At 29.8% G+C, this 18645-nt stretch overlaps 1 protein-coding gene across 6 annotated transcripts in view; it reads right to left on the bottom strand.

Moving 5' to 3' along the window:
• Positions 1 to 2775: 2775 nt before the first annotated feature.
• The window catches only part of LOC107447328 (choline/ethanolamine transporter flvcr2a), a 126759-nt gene continuing 110889 nt past the window's right edge, over positions 2776 to 18645 (bottom strand). For all 6 annotated transcript variants that reach the window (XM_043039068.3, XM_043039069.3, XM_043039071.3 and 3 more), the window contains 3 exons: positions 15983 to 16088; positions 10400 to 10511; positions 2776 to 6284 (listed from right to left, as the gene is read on the bottom strand). In XM_043039068.3, the coding sequence (XP_042895002.1) occupies positions 6199 to 6284; positions 10400 to 10511; positions 15983 to 16088 (304 nt within the window). In that variant the 3' untranslated portion in view covers positions 2776 to 6198. The remainder of the gene's footprint in view (positions 6285 to 10399; positions 10512 to 15982; positions 16089 to 18645) is intronic.

The raw sequence follows: 18645 nt of genomic DNA on the forward strand, positions 1-18645 counted from the left end.
GATTAATCGAAATTTAAACCATGTATATTTTAATGAAAAATTAAAAATCTTATGTTTACAAAAACAGGCAAATTTTTCATTAGATGAATAATTCATATTTACTTGACATTTTATATTTAAATAGATTTTAATTTCTGTGTTCTTCTGTGGGAAGCCTGTGCTTAATTTTTTAAGCCTGGAGTGATTAAATATTTTCTGAATTTGAAATTATGGGTTTTCCCGCGCTCCGATGGCGCAGATGTTCAAAAACGTCAAACACACAGCTAATCGTGATCTGGGTGTCGCGAGTTCGATCCTGATAACCGACAAATCAACGGCCTTGAGTACTGCCGTGCAAAAGAAAAATCAACGTAAGAGACAAAATTCATGATTGAGATTTTTATATATTTGGCATTTCTGTATGGTAAGCTAATTATTGAAAAACAATTTTTTTTTCGAAAATTTTGTTTTATCAGTTATTTGAAATTCTATTTTAGCGTTCTTGAAAGAAAATAGTTCTCAAGCCACTTTTCTCGAAATCTTCTGTGAGGCACTTACGTTTTTTTCATTTGTAATGCAGTATACGCCTCAAAGTGTTCGTTAAATTTGTGGCGGCTGAAAGTCCTCTCATTAATTGAAGTGTGGGAATTTGGAGAGAGAGGTACCAGCTCAAACACTGTCTACGTCATCTGACCGAGGACGAAATACGTAGCATTGCATTCCTAACATGACCGTTAAAGGATAGAGGCTAGGGGTTTGGTCATGGTAGAGTGAAGTATGATAGGTTTACAGCGATTAGTGTGTGCTTTACGGTGTTTAATACACACAGCCTTAGGCATATATTTATTTATGATGTGAATTATTTTAACTTTTAATTTAATTGGACCAAAACTGAAGGGATAGTGGATTAAGTGCTATTTTTTTCAGTCACTAGTAACGTAGCTGACAATTGTTGAATTTTTTTCCAGAAATTTTTATTTTTATTGATTTGATATTTCATTCTTTGTATAATAAATTTGATTTTCAATTTTTTAATTTTAAGTGTATAAATTCAGTTATTTCATAGAATCACAAGGTATTTCATAAAATAACTAGACAAGTCAGATAAAGTGCATAATGGATGAAAGATTTCATACTTTACCCAGTTGTTCTATGAATAACTAACGATAGACTAAGTGAAAAATAAAAAATTTTTCAAAGTTATTACATAAATTAATGGACCATAAATAGTTAAATTCTCTCGAAAAATACATTTTATTCCTATTGCGGATGATTAATTGATAAATAATAATAAGAAGAGGATAACTTAATATAAATATATAATTTATAAATATACAATTTAAAATTACACCGTCTAAATTCTACGTCTAAAAGCAATGGAATGAAGCGTACTCACAAGTCATTGCAAAACAGCTATAAGCGGTTCAAAACAGATTAGAAACAGCTAGAACCGGTTCAAAGAATTTTCGAGTGCCGTATTTCTTACTTTACGATCAAGTAATCGTTATTTTTAAGAATACCTAGAACTGACTTGTCTAGTTATCTTATGAAATATCTAGTTATTCTATGAGATAACGGATTGCACACTTTAACGGTAACATACATAAATAATTTTATTAAACCTAAAGATGGTAATTTGATTCAAATTCTAAGCGCCAACGAAATTTTTGAATCAAAATTTTACTTGTTTACAATTATTTCATTACCATTAGGAAAAAAATAACTTTTCTCAAAAAATGCAAACTAACGCATTAATTAAAGCTTAGGATTCGTCACGGATTTAAGCTACTAGCATATTCTATAGCACTTAGTTGCAAAAACTTGAACCTAGGTAGAACTAGCGTCATATTATGTAGTTTAACGTTAAACCAATAATTCCCAGGATCCATGACTTAATAGGTTTTCAAGAATACTGTTTTTGCAAAATAATAATGAATTTGTAGTAGAATAAATTTAAATTCGTAATCGCTCATCATATTAGATTTTTTCTTAGAGTGATATTCTATGCTGGCGATGTCCTTTATGAAATTAGATATACGTGCGAATATGAATTTTGCTTTTAAAAGGAATGTTTAGAAGTGCAAACTAATGGGCAGAAAGTGACAATTTAACGATAGTTTTCAGAGTTAGTAACAAATTAGTTAGCTAGTAACAAATGGAATGTGTAAACGAGACCCTGATATAAAAGTACACTTGTTATTTTGATAATTTTTGCAGGAAAAAAAAACAATCTCTTGATTCGCATTTTTCTCGAAATGATCATTTTGAATATGCTTTAGAGAAAGTTGTTATTATAAGAATTAACCGTTAAAGTAAGCTAGTTAAAGATGTTAGAAACCCATGAAAATATTACAACTATGCATTTTGCTTAGATATCTTATAAAAAAAATCATGTTTGAGTGTTAACCAAGTATTTAGTCCCTTAGTTTCTTACAATTTACACATAGCAACCAAATAGCATAATTATGCAAAATAAGTAGGTTAAAGAAACACATAAACAAAATACATAAAAATACACAAGCAGAAAAACCTAAATAAAACATTTTTGAATAATGAAAATTTACGAATTCAAACACTGTGTAAGAAAGCTGCCAATTCGCTATGCAGCTACTTAGAAACTACAACCAACTGAACAATCGTTACAGCAAAACATAATCTCACATATTTTACACACAAGTCTAAGCTCTTATATAAATGCCGCACTTTTAAATGCATAATATAAGTTATTTTTTAAATAGCTTTGAAAACATAAGCTACGAAATTAACAATAATTAAACACAGTGCGTATAGATTTCATTTTTAGACGAACATTTATTTAGATATAATTGTTTCCTTTCAATAGTTTAATTGATGTAACGATTTGTTAACAGAGTTTTACAATTATAAACATTCTTAAACATATAACAATATTTACATAAGGAGTATTTGCTATCACTTAACAAATAGAAGCTGTCATAGAAAAACAAGCAAATGCAAAGCATTTTATATTAACTCTATTAATATAGTGATTAACAAGACAAAATATTTTTTTAAATTAATATTGTTCTAGAATAGATCAAGGCAATTCTTTTCTACATTCTTGATCTTGCTTCTTTAAGTTAATATTTGACATGAGTTTTGATTTCTTGTTGATTTATTTTTCAAGCATAGAAACTTGCATAAGTTTTTGTACTTCATTGATGTTTTAAATTAGTTTTGTTGAAAGATTATGAAATTGTTCAGTTTATTTGGAGGTACAGACACAAAAAGTGTAGTTCTCAAGAAAAATATTGTAAAGAAAATGATTATTAAATAATTTATGAAGCTTTGATATTTTTTTCAAAAAAGCACTACTCATAGAAGAATCAATGCTACTAATAAACATCAAGAATAGAGTTCACACCCACGCATTTTTTGTAATTTTTCAGGAGTTCCATAGCCTATAATTATATAATAGATTTGATTTCAATCTACATATGAATAGTCTGCTTTTTTTCTAAGTAAAATAAGGCTATTTATCACCTAAAATTATTGTAGCAGATATGGTAAATAAAGTCCTTTAACATATTTCAAAAGATAGGTTTGATTATTTTTAAACCAGGAGACTAGAAATTTCACTGGATCACCAAGATGATGACACACAAAGAAATTAAGGTGTCTTACTCCGTCACTAATGATCACTTAATTTTTTTTATCACGCAATCAGAGATTTGTTTCTTAAATTATCTTCAGTGAGGGATTAGTTGCTTGAATATCCCATGTACTTGAATTTTATCGAATGTGAGTTGTTGGCTAAATGGATTAGTGCAACATACATTTTTTCATATGTAATATTTCTATGATCAGATGAGCCATAAAAATCTGTATATTATTTAAATTTATTGTATCCAAACATATAATCATTAAAAATATATTAACAAATAAGATAAAATAGATCATTTTTTTAATTAGGCAATTTATAAAACTTTGATTTTATATAAATGACTATTTGTTTATCATAAAAACATTTTTTTGTTATTTTACATCGAACTATACAAATATTTTATCTACATATATATTTTACTAAAATGGTCAATACATATAGCTCTAGATACCATTTTTTAGCAGAATTGGAAAGTGTAAAAATAGCTGCAATTGTTCTCAATAATAATTTTAGAATTCCTACTGTGCTTGTAGGGATAAATTTCATTTCATTTAACTGAATTTAAAACAACGAACAGCAATAACAAATATAACTCACCAAAAGAAACATATATAATTACATACATTTATTTCATGAAAGCACTTATGAAGTGTGCAGAGGATTTCAGAAATATTTTACAAAATTGAGAAGGTACGTAAAAGAGAAGTCATTTTCCCAGTTGATAGAAGTAACAGTGAAAAAGAAAATATCAGAGTTCATCGGGTATTTTCTTCGATGTTGTTAGACATATTAAACCGATGTTTCTTTAAGTTTTTTGAAACCTTATTAGTTGAACTAAATTATAGTGAACGGAAACATAACTCAATTTAGCGACTTATCATAGTAATAATTTTGAACCATATTATGGTTCAATATTGAACAGATTTTTACTGAGAGTAGACATGATTTAGTGACAAGGAAATCCTCATTAGCGGTTATCTTTTAAGTTAGAGAGTCCGAATTCTATTGGGAAAATGAGTTATCTTCAGTGTGATTATAAAATAACCGTCGACAGATGGTCCTCTGGGGAGCATACAGTTTGAGTGAATGTATTAAAATCTTTTACATAATTATGATTTATGTTTTCAAGAATGGTGTTAAAAACGATTGCGCATTCTTCACGGTTACAGTGACAAAAGTTAACAATTTTCAAATGGCAACACACACCTGTTTGATTGAAACGTAATACTTACAATAGAAAACCTAAAGTGGATTTGAAACGGTATATTTGGTGCAAGAGGTAGCGATTCTAGGTCTTTGCCAAGCATCACCATTTTTCGTGACCACTAATAAGAAAAAAGTGTGATAAAATCCTTTAAAGACACAGAGAAGGAACAATGGACAAGTCGAAAATGTGAGGGCAGACTTGTCCAAGAATTTTAAGGCATAAAAATGCTTTCTTTGCAATTTTTTCTCGGTTTTTAGAGGTTTTTGTCTCACTCTCTTCTCGTAATGCTGATGATTGGCAAAGTCCCAGTATCGCAATTTCTTGTCCTGAAAATACCGTCCCAACTCCATTTTAAGTTTTTTTTTTGCGGTAAAGAATAAGTTTCAATCCAAAAAGTGGGTGTTGCCATTTCAAAATTTCGGCTCTGTAACTGGAACAGTGAGAGCTGCACAGTCGTTTTTAACATTGTTGAAGGCATAAATCTCAACTATGTACAAAATTTAATTCCATTCACTCAGACGGTATGCTCTACAGATGGTCATATGTCGGCAAAGTTATTTTATAATCGTCTCTACTTGTTTTCACATAAGAGTCAGATATTTTTGAAACACCCTATACATGTAAACATGAAACAGAAGTAGACATATTTATATAGTTTTGCACAATATCGTAGTTTATAAAGTCTGAAAAATTTGATTCCACAATTATTAAAAATTTGATTTAACACATCCTTTCGGCATTGTTTGCACTATCATTGACCAAATCTGGGAATTTTCTCCTGATAATTTTTTGCAATCTACAAACAATGACGAGTTTTAGTGACTGGTGATTAACTGGGATATTATGTAATGCGGATGGATACATTTTAAAAATAGTGCCGGAAGGTTTATTTAGGACTAAGTATTTCCAAACACTGTAACAACAATTCACCGTAACAAAACATTCAATGTTTTATAAAGCAGAACATCTCAGTAATTAAGCTGCTCTCAAATTTTATATTCAATATAATACACCCACGCATACATATACACAACAAACAATGTAGCACAAGCACTTTGGCAACTTGAAAATTCACATAACAAAAGTATGCATATACATTGCACTTTAACAAATTTGAAATAGCTAGAAAATTTGATATTTCTCAACAATAAAAAAATTATATATATTTGTTCATAAGAATATATTTTTCAAATTTGTTTCTTGGAAGAACAATCAATGGAAGAACAGTTTCTTACGAATAACATCGAGTGAAATGACTATAAATAATTTGAGCAGTATGCATAACAAAGTCAATGATAACTTATGGCGTTCACTGTTTTTGCAGAGATTCAAGAGTTTTTCCAACTACGATACATTATATTCTACAATAATTCGTCTTTCCCCACCAGAATTAACAGGGGTTCAGTTTATCACAAGGGCCTGATGCCACTGGTAGTTGGGATGCTTTATAGCGACGAAGATCTGATTTTATGAAGGCTGAAAGAACAAAAAAAGTTTTATAATATTTTATGATGGTATTCCACATATATCAGTGCCATCTTATTGTGACGGATTCCTAGTGAACTAAGCTAAAATTTTCTTTTTAATTCCATTATTACAAGTGCAATCCATAACGTAAACTCTTCAATTTATAGAATTACAAATACCATTTAATTTTATAATATTAATATTTACATCAATTGAAAGGTTAAACGCTTGTACAAACATAATCACCTAAATGATTGGTGCATTTTTGTAGATGAGATTTTTTTTTTTGTATGCCCATGTCATACTAGGCACGTACTTGAAAAAGTGTCCTATCTAACTTTCCTCACCTGGTCGGAGCAGAATAGATTAAATTCGAAGAAAGTGAAGCAAAAATTCGAAAAAAGAAAATTTATATTTTCTTAAACTCACTATATTTTATGCAATATCTTTCTTTCAAATTATTTTTTTTTCGTGAACTGCCATTGTTCGTACTTTTTATAACAGCGATTGTAAGTACTTTTTTTGTAACCGGCCAACGGCGCAGCAGACCTAATTCTAATTTTACAACTATCAATGCTCAACTCTGCAGCCTTGTAATTTTGAAACTAACCCAGAAGACAAGGCAAGTGTTGGGATAAACTGTTGCAATTTTTTGATGGAACTAACATGAAGATGAAAACCACGAAAAACTCTCATGGTTAGTCCGCAGGAAGGGCATTCTAACTCATGACCCGTCTACCACTGAGGATATTTTATGTCAAGCTCTGTGGTCGGTGTGAGCCGGAAGCAAAATTCATTTTAACCAGCCACAGCTGGAATTCAAATCTAGGTGACCTCAGTGGAAGGAGAACGTTCGATCCCATGAGCCATCAAGGCTCCCCATGAAGTACTTTGAAATTCTAGAACTCTACATTAATTCAGTGAGCTTTCTTTGAAGTAGTAAAAAATAATGATTGCTAAGCAAATGTCCTTGCTCCTGTTTCTTACATATCATTGCTAGATGTTTCCTACTGCAGATGTATCTTCAAGTCTTTGAGAAGTTTGTAAATCTTAAGCTGGGATTAACCATACATACACAATAATATTATGTAAAAAAATGCTGATGTATTGTTCTTTAATTCGTTTAATAATTATACAATTGGTCTTTATACGCAAAATAAATAAATACTGCTTATTGATGTACATTTTAATACTTTAGGGTGGATCATGTAACTTCTGAAGTATGATGGGAAAAGTAAATATTCGTTCAAGAGTTAGATGAATCTAATTGATTGGTCTGTTGTTGTAAGAAAGCCAGAAGCGAAATGATAAAATAGATTAAGTGGATCAAGATGACCTTTTGTTCTCCAGAATCTAGAGAACATTTGGAAAAGCAGTTTGGTAAATTTTCCTTATTTATCATAACTAACTATATGATGAGCTAACAAATAGGTGGCACCTTTCTTTTAAATGTTATAAATATGCCCTGAAAATCGCATATCGCAAGTTAACCCTTTAACTCAAAATTTTCATACATTTTTCATTAATTTAATCAAAATAAGCGAAAAATATTACATTTAACATTTTAATAATTTACGGTTATGAAATACATGAAACGCATATTGAAATTTATTTAGTTCACAAAATCAATATTTATAAGTTTTTCAAAATGAATGAAAAAATAATGACAATAATCCAAACATAATTTCGATAGTCTAACACAGTGTTTCCCAAAGTGTGGTACGCGTATCTCCAGGGATACGGGAACAGTTTAGCAGGGGTACGCGTTCTTATGCAACAAACGAAAATTTCAAGAAATTTTATTTAAAAATAAAGCTAGCCATGAAAATTTACGATTAAGTATTTTTCTATTGGCTATTTTTAACAGTTAATAATAAGTGGTGTCAACAGCCAGCTGTGATTTTTAACTTTTGTGCAAATTCTTATTGTAAAAAATACATAAATTTTTTTATTAGTGGTACACAGCGTTACGAAAAAGTTAGAAAGGGTACACAAAAGTCATAATTTTGGGAAACACTGGTCTAACAAATTCTTCTAGTAACAATTAGACTGCTTTTCATAATTAAAGAACAAAATAAATTTTTACTTGTAATTAGAGTGTCACAAAAAATATATAACAGAGACACCGGTGTTCATTCTGAGTCAAAAGGTTATGAAATTTTATTTTAAATTGCTACTATATAAAAAAATGCTTCAAAATTGAGATCGTGGTTATAAGTTTAAGAAGCCATTTCTAATTTTTTTGGATAATAGTGGGGAAGTAACTTGAAGATCTCGAAAATTACATTTTATAACTACAAACGAAAATATTAGATTTTTAAGTGCATAAAAAAGCTATTCATGATACTTAACACATCCTTTTTCCCTTCTGGAAGGATGACGAAGGATAAAACATTCAAAATTGGGAATTCTTGTACTTAGTCGTTGAAAAACTTATAACAAGAGACTAAATAAAAAAATAATTCGCTGTATCTGGTTATGCTATGTTTGCTTCACGAAGAAAATTATTAAGTTTTTTTTTTCTTAGTGCAACGTATCCGCTTCGTTGCATTGATATTATTTTTTGTTTAGACGCTGAGTTAAGTAGCATGTCCATTTCTGAACTTTTACTTGTGCTCGATTCAAAAGACTTTAAATCACCTCTTTATAATTAGAAGGTTTTAGCAATACTTACAAGCAATAACTCTTTTGTAGCTGAAAATGTAAAATTTTTTATTTAACTCCATAGTTTTCAGTTTAATACTTGAAAAGTGTTTCTTTTTCAGTTTAAGATAATTGCTTATGAATAATGTTTCTTTAACAGGCAAATTGTCTCAAAATAAGATTACAGGTACTTCTTGAACTTGAACTAGGTTCTATTATGGTATTTCACCATACACACTATGCTTTTATAACTTATTATATTTTGACTGAAGTGCTTTCATAATTTATTCACAAATGCTTAGAAAACACTATTTTTATGTTTAAAGAAAAACTTTATTGCATGATTGATGATTTAGGAAAGGCTGATCACCCTTTTGAGTAATAGTTAAATGCATCATTACATTGTAAAGCTCAACTTTATGTTTATGAAATGTTCCTCTTATAAGGAACATTAATACTAACAAACTCAATGATCATAATGTATCCTCTGCATTCAGAGAAGTAATTTAAATTTTTTATTTCTTTAGATTTTTTTTACAACAGTTAGATATTTTTAGTATTTGAAAAAAAAATTATTTTCAAAAGTCTTGTTCAAAATGTCAATTGTGCAGTGAAATCGAGTTGTCAAAATATTCTTCTCGCGATATTTAAGTGCTCGAAACATGTTTTCTTTTACGTAAATTATGCATTTAACATTTCATGTAATCTTAATCATAGGCAACAAAAAGCAAAATAAGTTCGATATATGGCTAAATATTAATTTTTCGCTAACTTGTTACGTAATTGCTTAGTAACTACAGCAAACTGCGCCTAAAAAAACAACATCAAAGCAACGAGACGTTGCACGATGAAGAAAAGTGAAACACTTATTAATAATTTCAGAAATCTCGAAGAAAATATTCAATTGTAATGCACTAAATGAATAGAACATGGATTTTATTATATTATTCATTGAAATCATCGAATATTAATTACACAATCAAACAAACTCTCGAATTCGAACTTTAGCAATCCGATTGTGTTACCTTATTATCCGAAACTAAGATTTTGAAAAAAATTGATTTTAAAACCGTTTTCTTATCTTTTAAACGAACTAAATTTCGAGATCCTATTGCTGATAGTAACTGGGCAATTTATCAAATTTCTTGTCAGTGTGGTCTTGCTTATATTTGACAAGTTAGACCTCTATTTTTAAATTTCGATTTAAAGAAAATGAAAGATATGTCTAAAACCTGGATATTAAACAATCTTTCTATGCCTTACATAGTTGGAATTCTAATCATAGGATCGAGTTTTCATTTGCTATTATTATTCAACACTTATCTTCACCTACTGAACTTGATTTCTGGTAATCATTCCACATAGTACCCTGATATTACCCTTGAGAATCCCTGTCTTTATGCATAATCAATTTTATAAATGCTTTCAATTAAGCTTAGAGTAAGTTTCATGAATTAAATAGATTTTCAAATTTTTCTTACCTGTTACGATGCAGCCAACCAGCAGCGAAACAGAGAGAAATATATTCGATTCCTTATCTCCGTAAGAATTCAGAAGAAAACCAGTTAGTGAAGTAAAAGATATCCCGAATACCTGAAATTATATGTATTTAGAGCAGAGATAATTATGTAGACATGGAATAATTGTTATCGTGATTGCAAAATCTCAATACAGACTATAATACTTAAATTTGGTTACAGGTTTTTCTACACAGTGTTGATATATCTAGTGTTCAAAAATTACCGCAAATTTGAGAAATAGAGATATAAATGTGCAGTCTGCTGGTTACTGTTTAGGAAACTAGAGAATTTTTTCTCATTAAGTTTTATAATTAGTTTTATATTTCGTCGATATGTGGCGCAGCTTGCAGAGAAAACTATAAAACAATGTTTTTTAAAATAAGCATCATTTGCATCTATAACGTGCTGCAGTTTGAGGACAAAATTTTCAGATGGCCGTACAAATATTTCAATTGGAATTATCTGACATGTAGTAGAAAACATAGTTTTATAGGTTTTTCAGATTGCACAATGGTTAAAAGCATTGAAGCGGCTTGAAGTTCATTTTGTTTCAGATCGATGGGTATCAGCTTGAATGAAAAGTTAAAGCGTCTTGTGCTCGATGCTGACCGTATTGTCAAAATCACGCAGTTGGTCTCAAATTGTGGAGCTTTAACTTTCGTGACTACCTGGCCCAGAATGGGCTTTTTGCTGTATAAACAACTATAGTCTTAAATAGACATAATAAATTACATAAATAGACCTCTTAATTAAATAAACCAAAGCGGAACTTACTTTGATCGGTTAAATCCAATTTCACAGAACAGTTTTTTAAAGTTTCATGTTCAAGTTAATCTTGTATTTTTATGACGATTAAAATCTTTTAAAGTAAAGTCTTATGTTGCTCATTTATGAAGAAACATTAATGGAGGAAGATTCAATGATTTTTGAAAAAAAATGGAGATTTCAAAGTGTTTTATTAGTGTTTAGGGTCAGTAGTCATAAATTGATTATTTAACTGTTTTTTTGAACTTTCGATGCCTGCTACTATAACAAATTATCTAAAGTTTATCAGAATGATGATGATATTTTTTTCTTGATTTCATGTAATAGTTTAAAAAGTTTAGGATTGTTTAGAGTAATAATTTGATGTCATTTATATTTATTTTAGGATTGGATTTATTGCATTGTTCTTACTAGAGTCGGGTGCTGGCTGCAGTAAACCCAAGATAAATACAGATAGTACTATCACGAATCATTCTGCACGTATGTTCTAAAGTATCTGACGAATCTGTGGCATGCTGTTAATTCAGAACATTCTTTGGAAAGTAAGAAGTGATCATTTGTAAAAAATCTTTTCAATAACTTACAAAATAATACACTAATACATTAATTATAATACGAGAAGCATCCAGAAAGTAAGTTTCCCTATTTTTTTAAAAAAAAAAGAACTCATACTTTCAGAAACATATTTATTGGCAACAAGTACAGCTATATTTCATCTATTTTTTAACATAGCTACCACAAGAATTGAGGCACTTGTCGTATCGTGGGATCAACTTTTGTATCCCTCTGTAGTAGAACTCTACCGCCTGTGAATGGAACCAGCGTGTGACAGACGTCTTCAGCTCTTCGTCGTTTCCAAAACGCTCACCGAAAGACAGGTATTTCTTGAGGTTCAAGAAAACGGGAAAATCGCTGGGAGCAAGATCAGGGCTGTAGGGTGGATGATCAAACAACTCCGAGCCAAATGTCGTCAAAACAGCTGATGTGCGTCGAGCCGTATGTGGACGAGCATTGTTATGGAGGAGCACAACACCTGAATTAAGCATTCTACGCCCTTTGTTTTGAATGGCACATCGCAATTTCCACAGTGTTTCACTGAAACGGTCAGCGTTTACTGTTTCACCACGTGGCTCCATTCACAGGAGGTAGAGTTCTACGACAGAGGGATACAAAAGTTGATCCCAAGCTACGACAAGTGTGTTAATTCTGATTGTGGCTATGTTGTAAAATAGCTGAAACATTGCTGTACTTGTTGCCGATAAACATTGTCCTGAAAGTATGAGTTATTTTTTTTAAAAAAATAGGGAAACTTACTTTCTGGATGCGCCTCGTATATACATAATACGTCTCATAGTTGCATAATAATAAGTAAAAAAAGTTTAAAGAAAAACAGCTAAAAAATCATCAGGTCAATCACGGGACTTTTGCACACTTTAGCTAAAAGTAAACCCCAGATGGGTTTAATATGATGAATTATTATAGAGCAGTTATCTAAGTAAATATCCCACTGAATAACTTTTGGTCTGTACAATTCAAATGGTCTGTACAAAAAAAAAGTACAATTCAAATGGGACCGAAGGCATGGAGCACAGCCCTCATAGAGGGGTTCGCCATTGCCTCGAGAGGTTGGACTTCTACCTGTTGGTCCGCGGAAGATATTTTATTTCCCTTCTACCACCCACTGGAAAGGCAGTGGAGGCATTCCCCTATCCGCCACCTTGGGAACGTGCTCTCTAGGGGTTACAGGCTCTCCCGAGAGACCACTTTTTGATGATATAGTTTAACGACCTACACTCGGCTGGCATTGAACGTGTTTTGATAAAAAAAAATCTCTTCGAGGAGTATAAAAAACAATAAAACAGATTTAAATTATTCGAATAACTTATCTTCGACTGTGATCCTTTTTTTTTTCTAAATGATTACTATCATAAGAGTTAAAAATTACCGAGTCAGTAAAAATTCTTTTATTAAAAGATAAAAGAATTAGTTTTATTTAAAATTAAATATATTTATTTTAAAGAAAGTCTAAATCTAATAAAATATCAAATGTTGCTTAAGAAAATTAATCCCAACCTATTTTAATTTCCTTTTATCTGAGACTATGAAACATCTACATTTTTCCTGTTTTCTCCAATTCATAACTCATTTACTCCTTGCCAACTTTAAAATAACTCTTTAATTTTATTAAATTGTTAAATTTATAGTAAAATTTGGTTTGAAATTTTCAATGGGAAGAAAATTAATCACAGAAATTTTTTGAGATTTGCCTTTGGCAAAGACTTTTGAAATTTGGCTAACACATTTGATATTTGGCTAATTTACCGGCTAACAATTTAAAGTCATTAGCGTGGGCCCTGCATAAGCAACGCCACAATCCACAACAAAACTTTCCACTGCTCTCGACTAAACTATTGGGACCATATTATCCAGATTGCGTTTACCTTTCCATATTTTAAAGGTAAAAAAAAAAAAAAAATCTGTTTAAAAAAAATATTTTTATTCAAAGGAAGTACATTTTTGGTGTCAGATTTCGTAACTTAATTTATCACTGTGGCACCGTTAAACCATTACAACTGATCTTTAGTACTGGAAATCTGATCATTAGAATAAATTCAATCATTATTCAGGGTGATATTTTTTCTTGAGTTATTGTATTATGAAATTTTTTTTAAAAATATGCGCTAGTTTCAATTAGTCTTGAATATGATGTGTTAAAATATTCCCTATGCTGTTTTTTCCAGGAAACTAACAGACACGCGATTCCCTCATTATTTTAATGTGTAACCACCTTTCATCTATTTTCAACTCTGTTTTCCTAACTTCTGATTCATCTAACAATGCTTGAAAGACATAAAAAAGCTGTAAATTATTCTGAACAGTAAGCAAATTACAAGTAGTTTGCATTGATGGTATATTTTTGCGAGCTTACGCGATTCAATGGGTGGATGTTACGTTCTGGTCTACTAGAAATCATAATTAACAGCAAATATGCTTATTCAAAAATGGATAATGTTATGTTTCGTTTCAGGAGCATGCCGTGCAATAAATATTGATTTTTTTCATTAACGATTCAAAAACATTCACCACAACACTACAAAATCTTCACACTTTAAAATCGATAGTTTTTTTTCTCATTAAAAATGAATTTTCATTATCGAATTACGAACTGGCATTAAACTAATAGTTCACATGAAGTACCAATTTTTTCACTGCTTCTTTACTGTGAAAAGTTCCTCGCGTATTTCATTTTTATAAATGCAAAATTTTATGCTCAACCAGAATATTAAAAGGGGTTAAAAAACAACGAAAATAAGATTGAAATATTTTTTTTTCAAAACTTGATTGATTTGAGAGATACTAAATCGACTCAAAATTGTCATAAGACCTGCCATAACAGTCACACAAATACTGTCAGGCTTGTTGCATTGAATGCAAAATTCAACGACATAAGAGTTGATGTCAACTATGCTGCACTAAATTTAAATAATATTACATATTTAAAATAGCGAAATCATGTGATTTCATATATTAATTCAGATGAAAAAAAATATAAAAGGAGAAAAAACTAATATATTGTATTTCACACCAATACCTTTTTTTATGTATATTTATGAAATTATCAATCAAATGGTTTTCGTCAAAGTTTCAGTTGAAAATTTAGTAAGAAAGTAATAAATATAGTAATTGAGACATCAGTTGTAATAGTTTCCAAAAATATATGGTATAAATTTGTTTCTCCAGATGTTTGTTACAATAAAGAATTCCGCTTTATCTAAATTGTGACAGCAGTTTACTTTTATAAAAGTAATATTTCTGAATTCCCATTAAATAAAACTCATTTACCTTACAATAAAACATGCATTTTTTTATAGGTAATACACTTAAATATAAATATATCTAAAATAAAGTAATTTCTTTGTGTCAACTGCATCCATTTAGTTATTTATACAGTTTCTTTTATTAACTATAAATACATTTGTATGACGTGAAAGATCACATAAAAATTTAGCTACGCTTGTATTAATTTTTTCTATGTAATTTAAATAAAGTAATGCAATTTTTGTCTATAACTGCCAGTTTCCTTCTTAAGATGAAATATCCCTAAAGTGGTAATTTTTTTTAACTAAATAAAAATAGCATTGCACAGGTGAAAAGTAATTTTTTGTAGTTTTCCAGATATTTTTTTGCATTGTTTACAGTAGTCATTTATACACGAATTTTTTCCTAGTTTAATATATTTTTGATACTAATATGCGTTTATTTTATTATACTTTTAAATATGCTCTGCTGAAAATATTTTTCCTTTAAGTGTGAACCTTTATTTTTAAAAGACTTTTATAGTTTTTGTTTCTTTTTTTCCACAAATCTATCTTTTTTAAAAAAGGAATCACAGTTGTGGTAATTTTTTTACTTAAAACTATAACTATATTTATTATTAAAAAAAACAAAAGTTTTAATTTCGCAAATCAAATACTTTTTTAAAATTAAAACTAGCTTAAATATGGCAGAAAATATACATACTACAATGAGTATCGGAATAAAGTACATATAGCTGATAGAATATTGTTAATAATTATTCATCAGATTATTACGATAATTTGACTCATAGTATTCGGCTGTCATTCAAACTGACATCCCATTTAGCTTTAGCACCATCACGTGACTTCATATTTAAGTTAAAAGAATATTTATCCTACTGTTCGCCAATAACACAAATATTTAAAAAAAACATTTAAAATTTCGTATATTTAAGATTCTGTATGTATGAAAAATGAATACCTGAGCAGATGCATTTAGTAAACCAGATGAATTAGCTTCAGCTTCTGGGTATGTGATTTCTGCAGCGAATTCAAATCCCAAAGGCAAGTAACCAGTCATGAAAAACCTACAAAAGTAACATTTTCATTACAGTTCAAAGCAGAAACGTTATTAAAATAATTTACAAATATTTCACGGCGAAGACAATTCTGGTGAAATTGTCTTCGCCGTGGATCTCCACCAGACAGCCTGGCAATGAACCTTTCTGGTTAATAAAACTAAAATATGAGATATCTTAACCATTCATCTGTTAATTTTTCCGTTCATATAGTAACAGTTGATAGGAAATTCTGGTTTTTGAAATTAGAGCTCTTATTATCTCACATTTAGTAAAAACTACAAAACTGAAAAGTGAGTTTAACCGAGTAAATGGTTTTTATACCATGGTCTAAGGTGTCGTGATAAAATTTCCAAATTTTATCACACATTATAAAACTATATTTTATTGTTAATTTTACCAAAAATCTTCACCAAAGCGCTTCTGTTAAAAATACTGAGCTTTTTGGTGTTCCCATAGAGCCATTTGACCATACTTTTTTTTCACCGTTCTTTTAAGAAATTAAGCGTGCTTTTCAAAGCTGTTTCAAAAAATAAATAATAAAAAAAGTCACAGTTTAAGTGAATTAAATCTTCGAATAAGCTATGGAAAAATCATAAAAAACGCTAAGGTAATGTTCCCAATTCGCAGCTTTACGGTAATTCAATTTTATGTCAGATTTAAGAAGAGAAAATATTGTTTCTCATCTTTCATGTAGTATATGATTTTATTTTTAAATTTTCATTACCTGAAATTTTTTTTTACTTCACTCAGAAGTTTTTGTCAGCTTATTTTCTCCCCCTTTTCCCAAATCTGAGATGAAAAATAATGAGCAAATATATTAATAGTCTGCTACGCTCGCTACTGCGGTGGAAGGTTTCTGGTATCAGGATGATAAGTAGTAGGATGTAATGTAATAGTTATTAGCAGTAAATGTAGTAGCTATTGTAGAGTCTAAATGGAAAAATAAAATGTTTAGAAATTAAGATTACTTTTCACAGTTGAAATTTAAGATTGAATAACAGTTTTTCAGTCAAACATTAAGATCTATTCAATCATAAAAAGTGTAACTTTTTTATAAATATTTCAGATGGGAAGACTTTAGTCAATGATTGTACAGTTTAAAAAAAATAACCACCCAGAGTAACTATTGATATAATGATCGGATTTTCACGTTCTAGGATTCAATTTTAATGGTTCCTGAGGGTGACCTCGAATATGCTAATTAATTAGTGTAGACGATATTTTAAGTTACGAAATCAGGAACAAAAACGAACCTTCTCTGAATAAAGATGGCTTTTGTTCGACGGATTTGTATTTTGGATCCCCCAAAATATAGGGGGTAGCCGCAATCTAGGATATATGGTTCCCATAGTTTGACCTGGAGAGCGATCCAAAGTTTAGACCCCTTAATGGTAATTTTACTTTTTGCATATTTCACCGTATCTGGAGAACTTTTTAAGCAAATTGAAAAGTTTTTGCCCATCATTATATAATTTGTTTATCCAAAGATAATTCCGCGCAAAAAATTTTTTTTCGCAAATATTTGTTATATTTATTATCTTATTCAGTAGTAATCGAAAAAATTTTGAATTGTAAGGTATGCAATTTTTGACATTTTAAAGTATATAAACTTACATGGCAAAATACAAAACTTTTAACTTTTGATAATAAAACAAAATAATAAAAAATAATAAGCACACTATTTTTAAACCTCCAGAATTGTTTGAAAATGCATGAAATATCAGAAAATAATCGTGAACATCGAAAATTTTGATGACCTTATTATGTTAAATTCAATTAATTAATCCTGAGGTTGCGGTTTGCCAGGGTTACGGTCTGGACAACCTAGAGAATAGATCGAATTCGATTAATGATTCCTGATATTCGCCCATATTTGAAATTCGATTTCTCAGGAACTATTCAGCCGATTTTGCACAGATTTTGCATTTTGCTATGTAAAATTACATACTTTAAAATGATGTAAGAAATTGTATACTCAATAATTCAGATGAAAAATTCAATTAATTTTTCAATTATTATTAAATAAAATGATAAATATTTACTAACATTTATTTTTTGAATAGAATTATCTTCGGTTAAAAGAATTTTATAATTGCATGCAAAAATTTTTCAATTTGCTTAAAAAGTTCTCGAGATATTACAAAATATGCAAAAAGAAAAATTGATATTATGGGATCCTAACTTTGATTCGTTCTTCTGACCAAACTACTAGGACCGTGTTTCCCAGTTTGCAACTACCACTATCATTTTGTGGGTAAGAATTCCTAATCCGTCGAAAAAAGTCATGTTTATTCTGAGAAAGTAAGTTTTTTTGTTTAATTCTGCAACTTAAAATATCATCTGCACTAGTTAATTAGCATATTTGAAGTCACTCCCTCGAAGCATTAAGATTGAGTCCTAGAACGTGACTATCTGATCATTAGTTCAAAAGTTATTCAGGGTGGTCCATTTTTTTTGCTCACAGTGCAATACTTTTGTGAAAATAGATTATAAGTATTTATTTATAAATATTTATTTATGTAAACGGGATATCCCGTAAAAATTCCTTGAAATGAATTGCAAT

The sequence above is a fragment of the Parasteatoda tepidariorum genome, chromosome 11 (genome assembly GCF_982258835.1).
Source record: "Parasteatoda tepidariorum strain Cologne lab strain chromosome 11, Ptep-v5.0, whole genome shotgun sequence".
Lineage (NCBI taxonomy): Eukaryota > Metazoa > Arthropoda > Arachnida > Araneae > Theridiidae > Parasteatoda > Parasteatoda tepidariorum.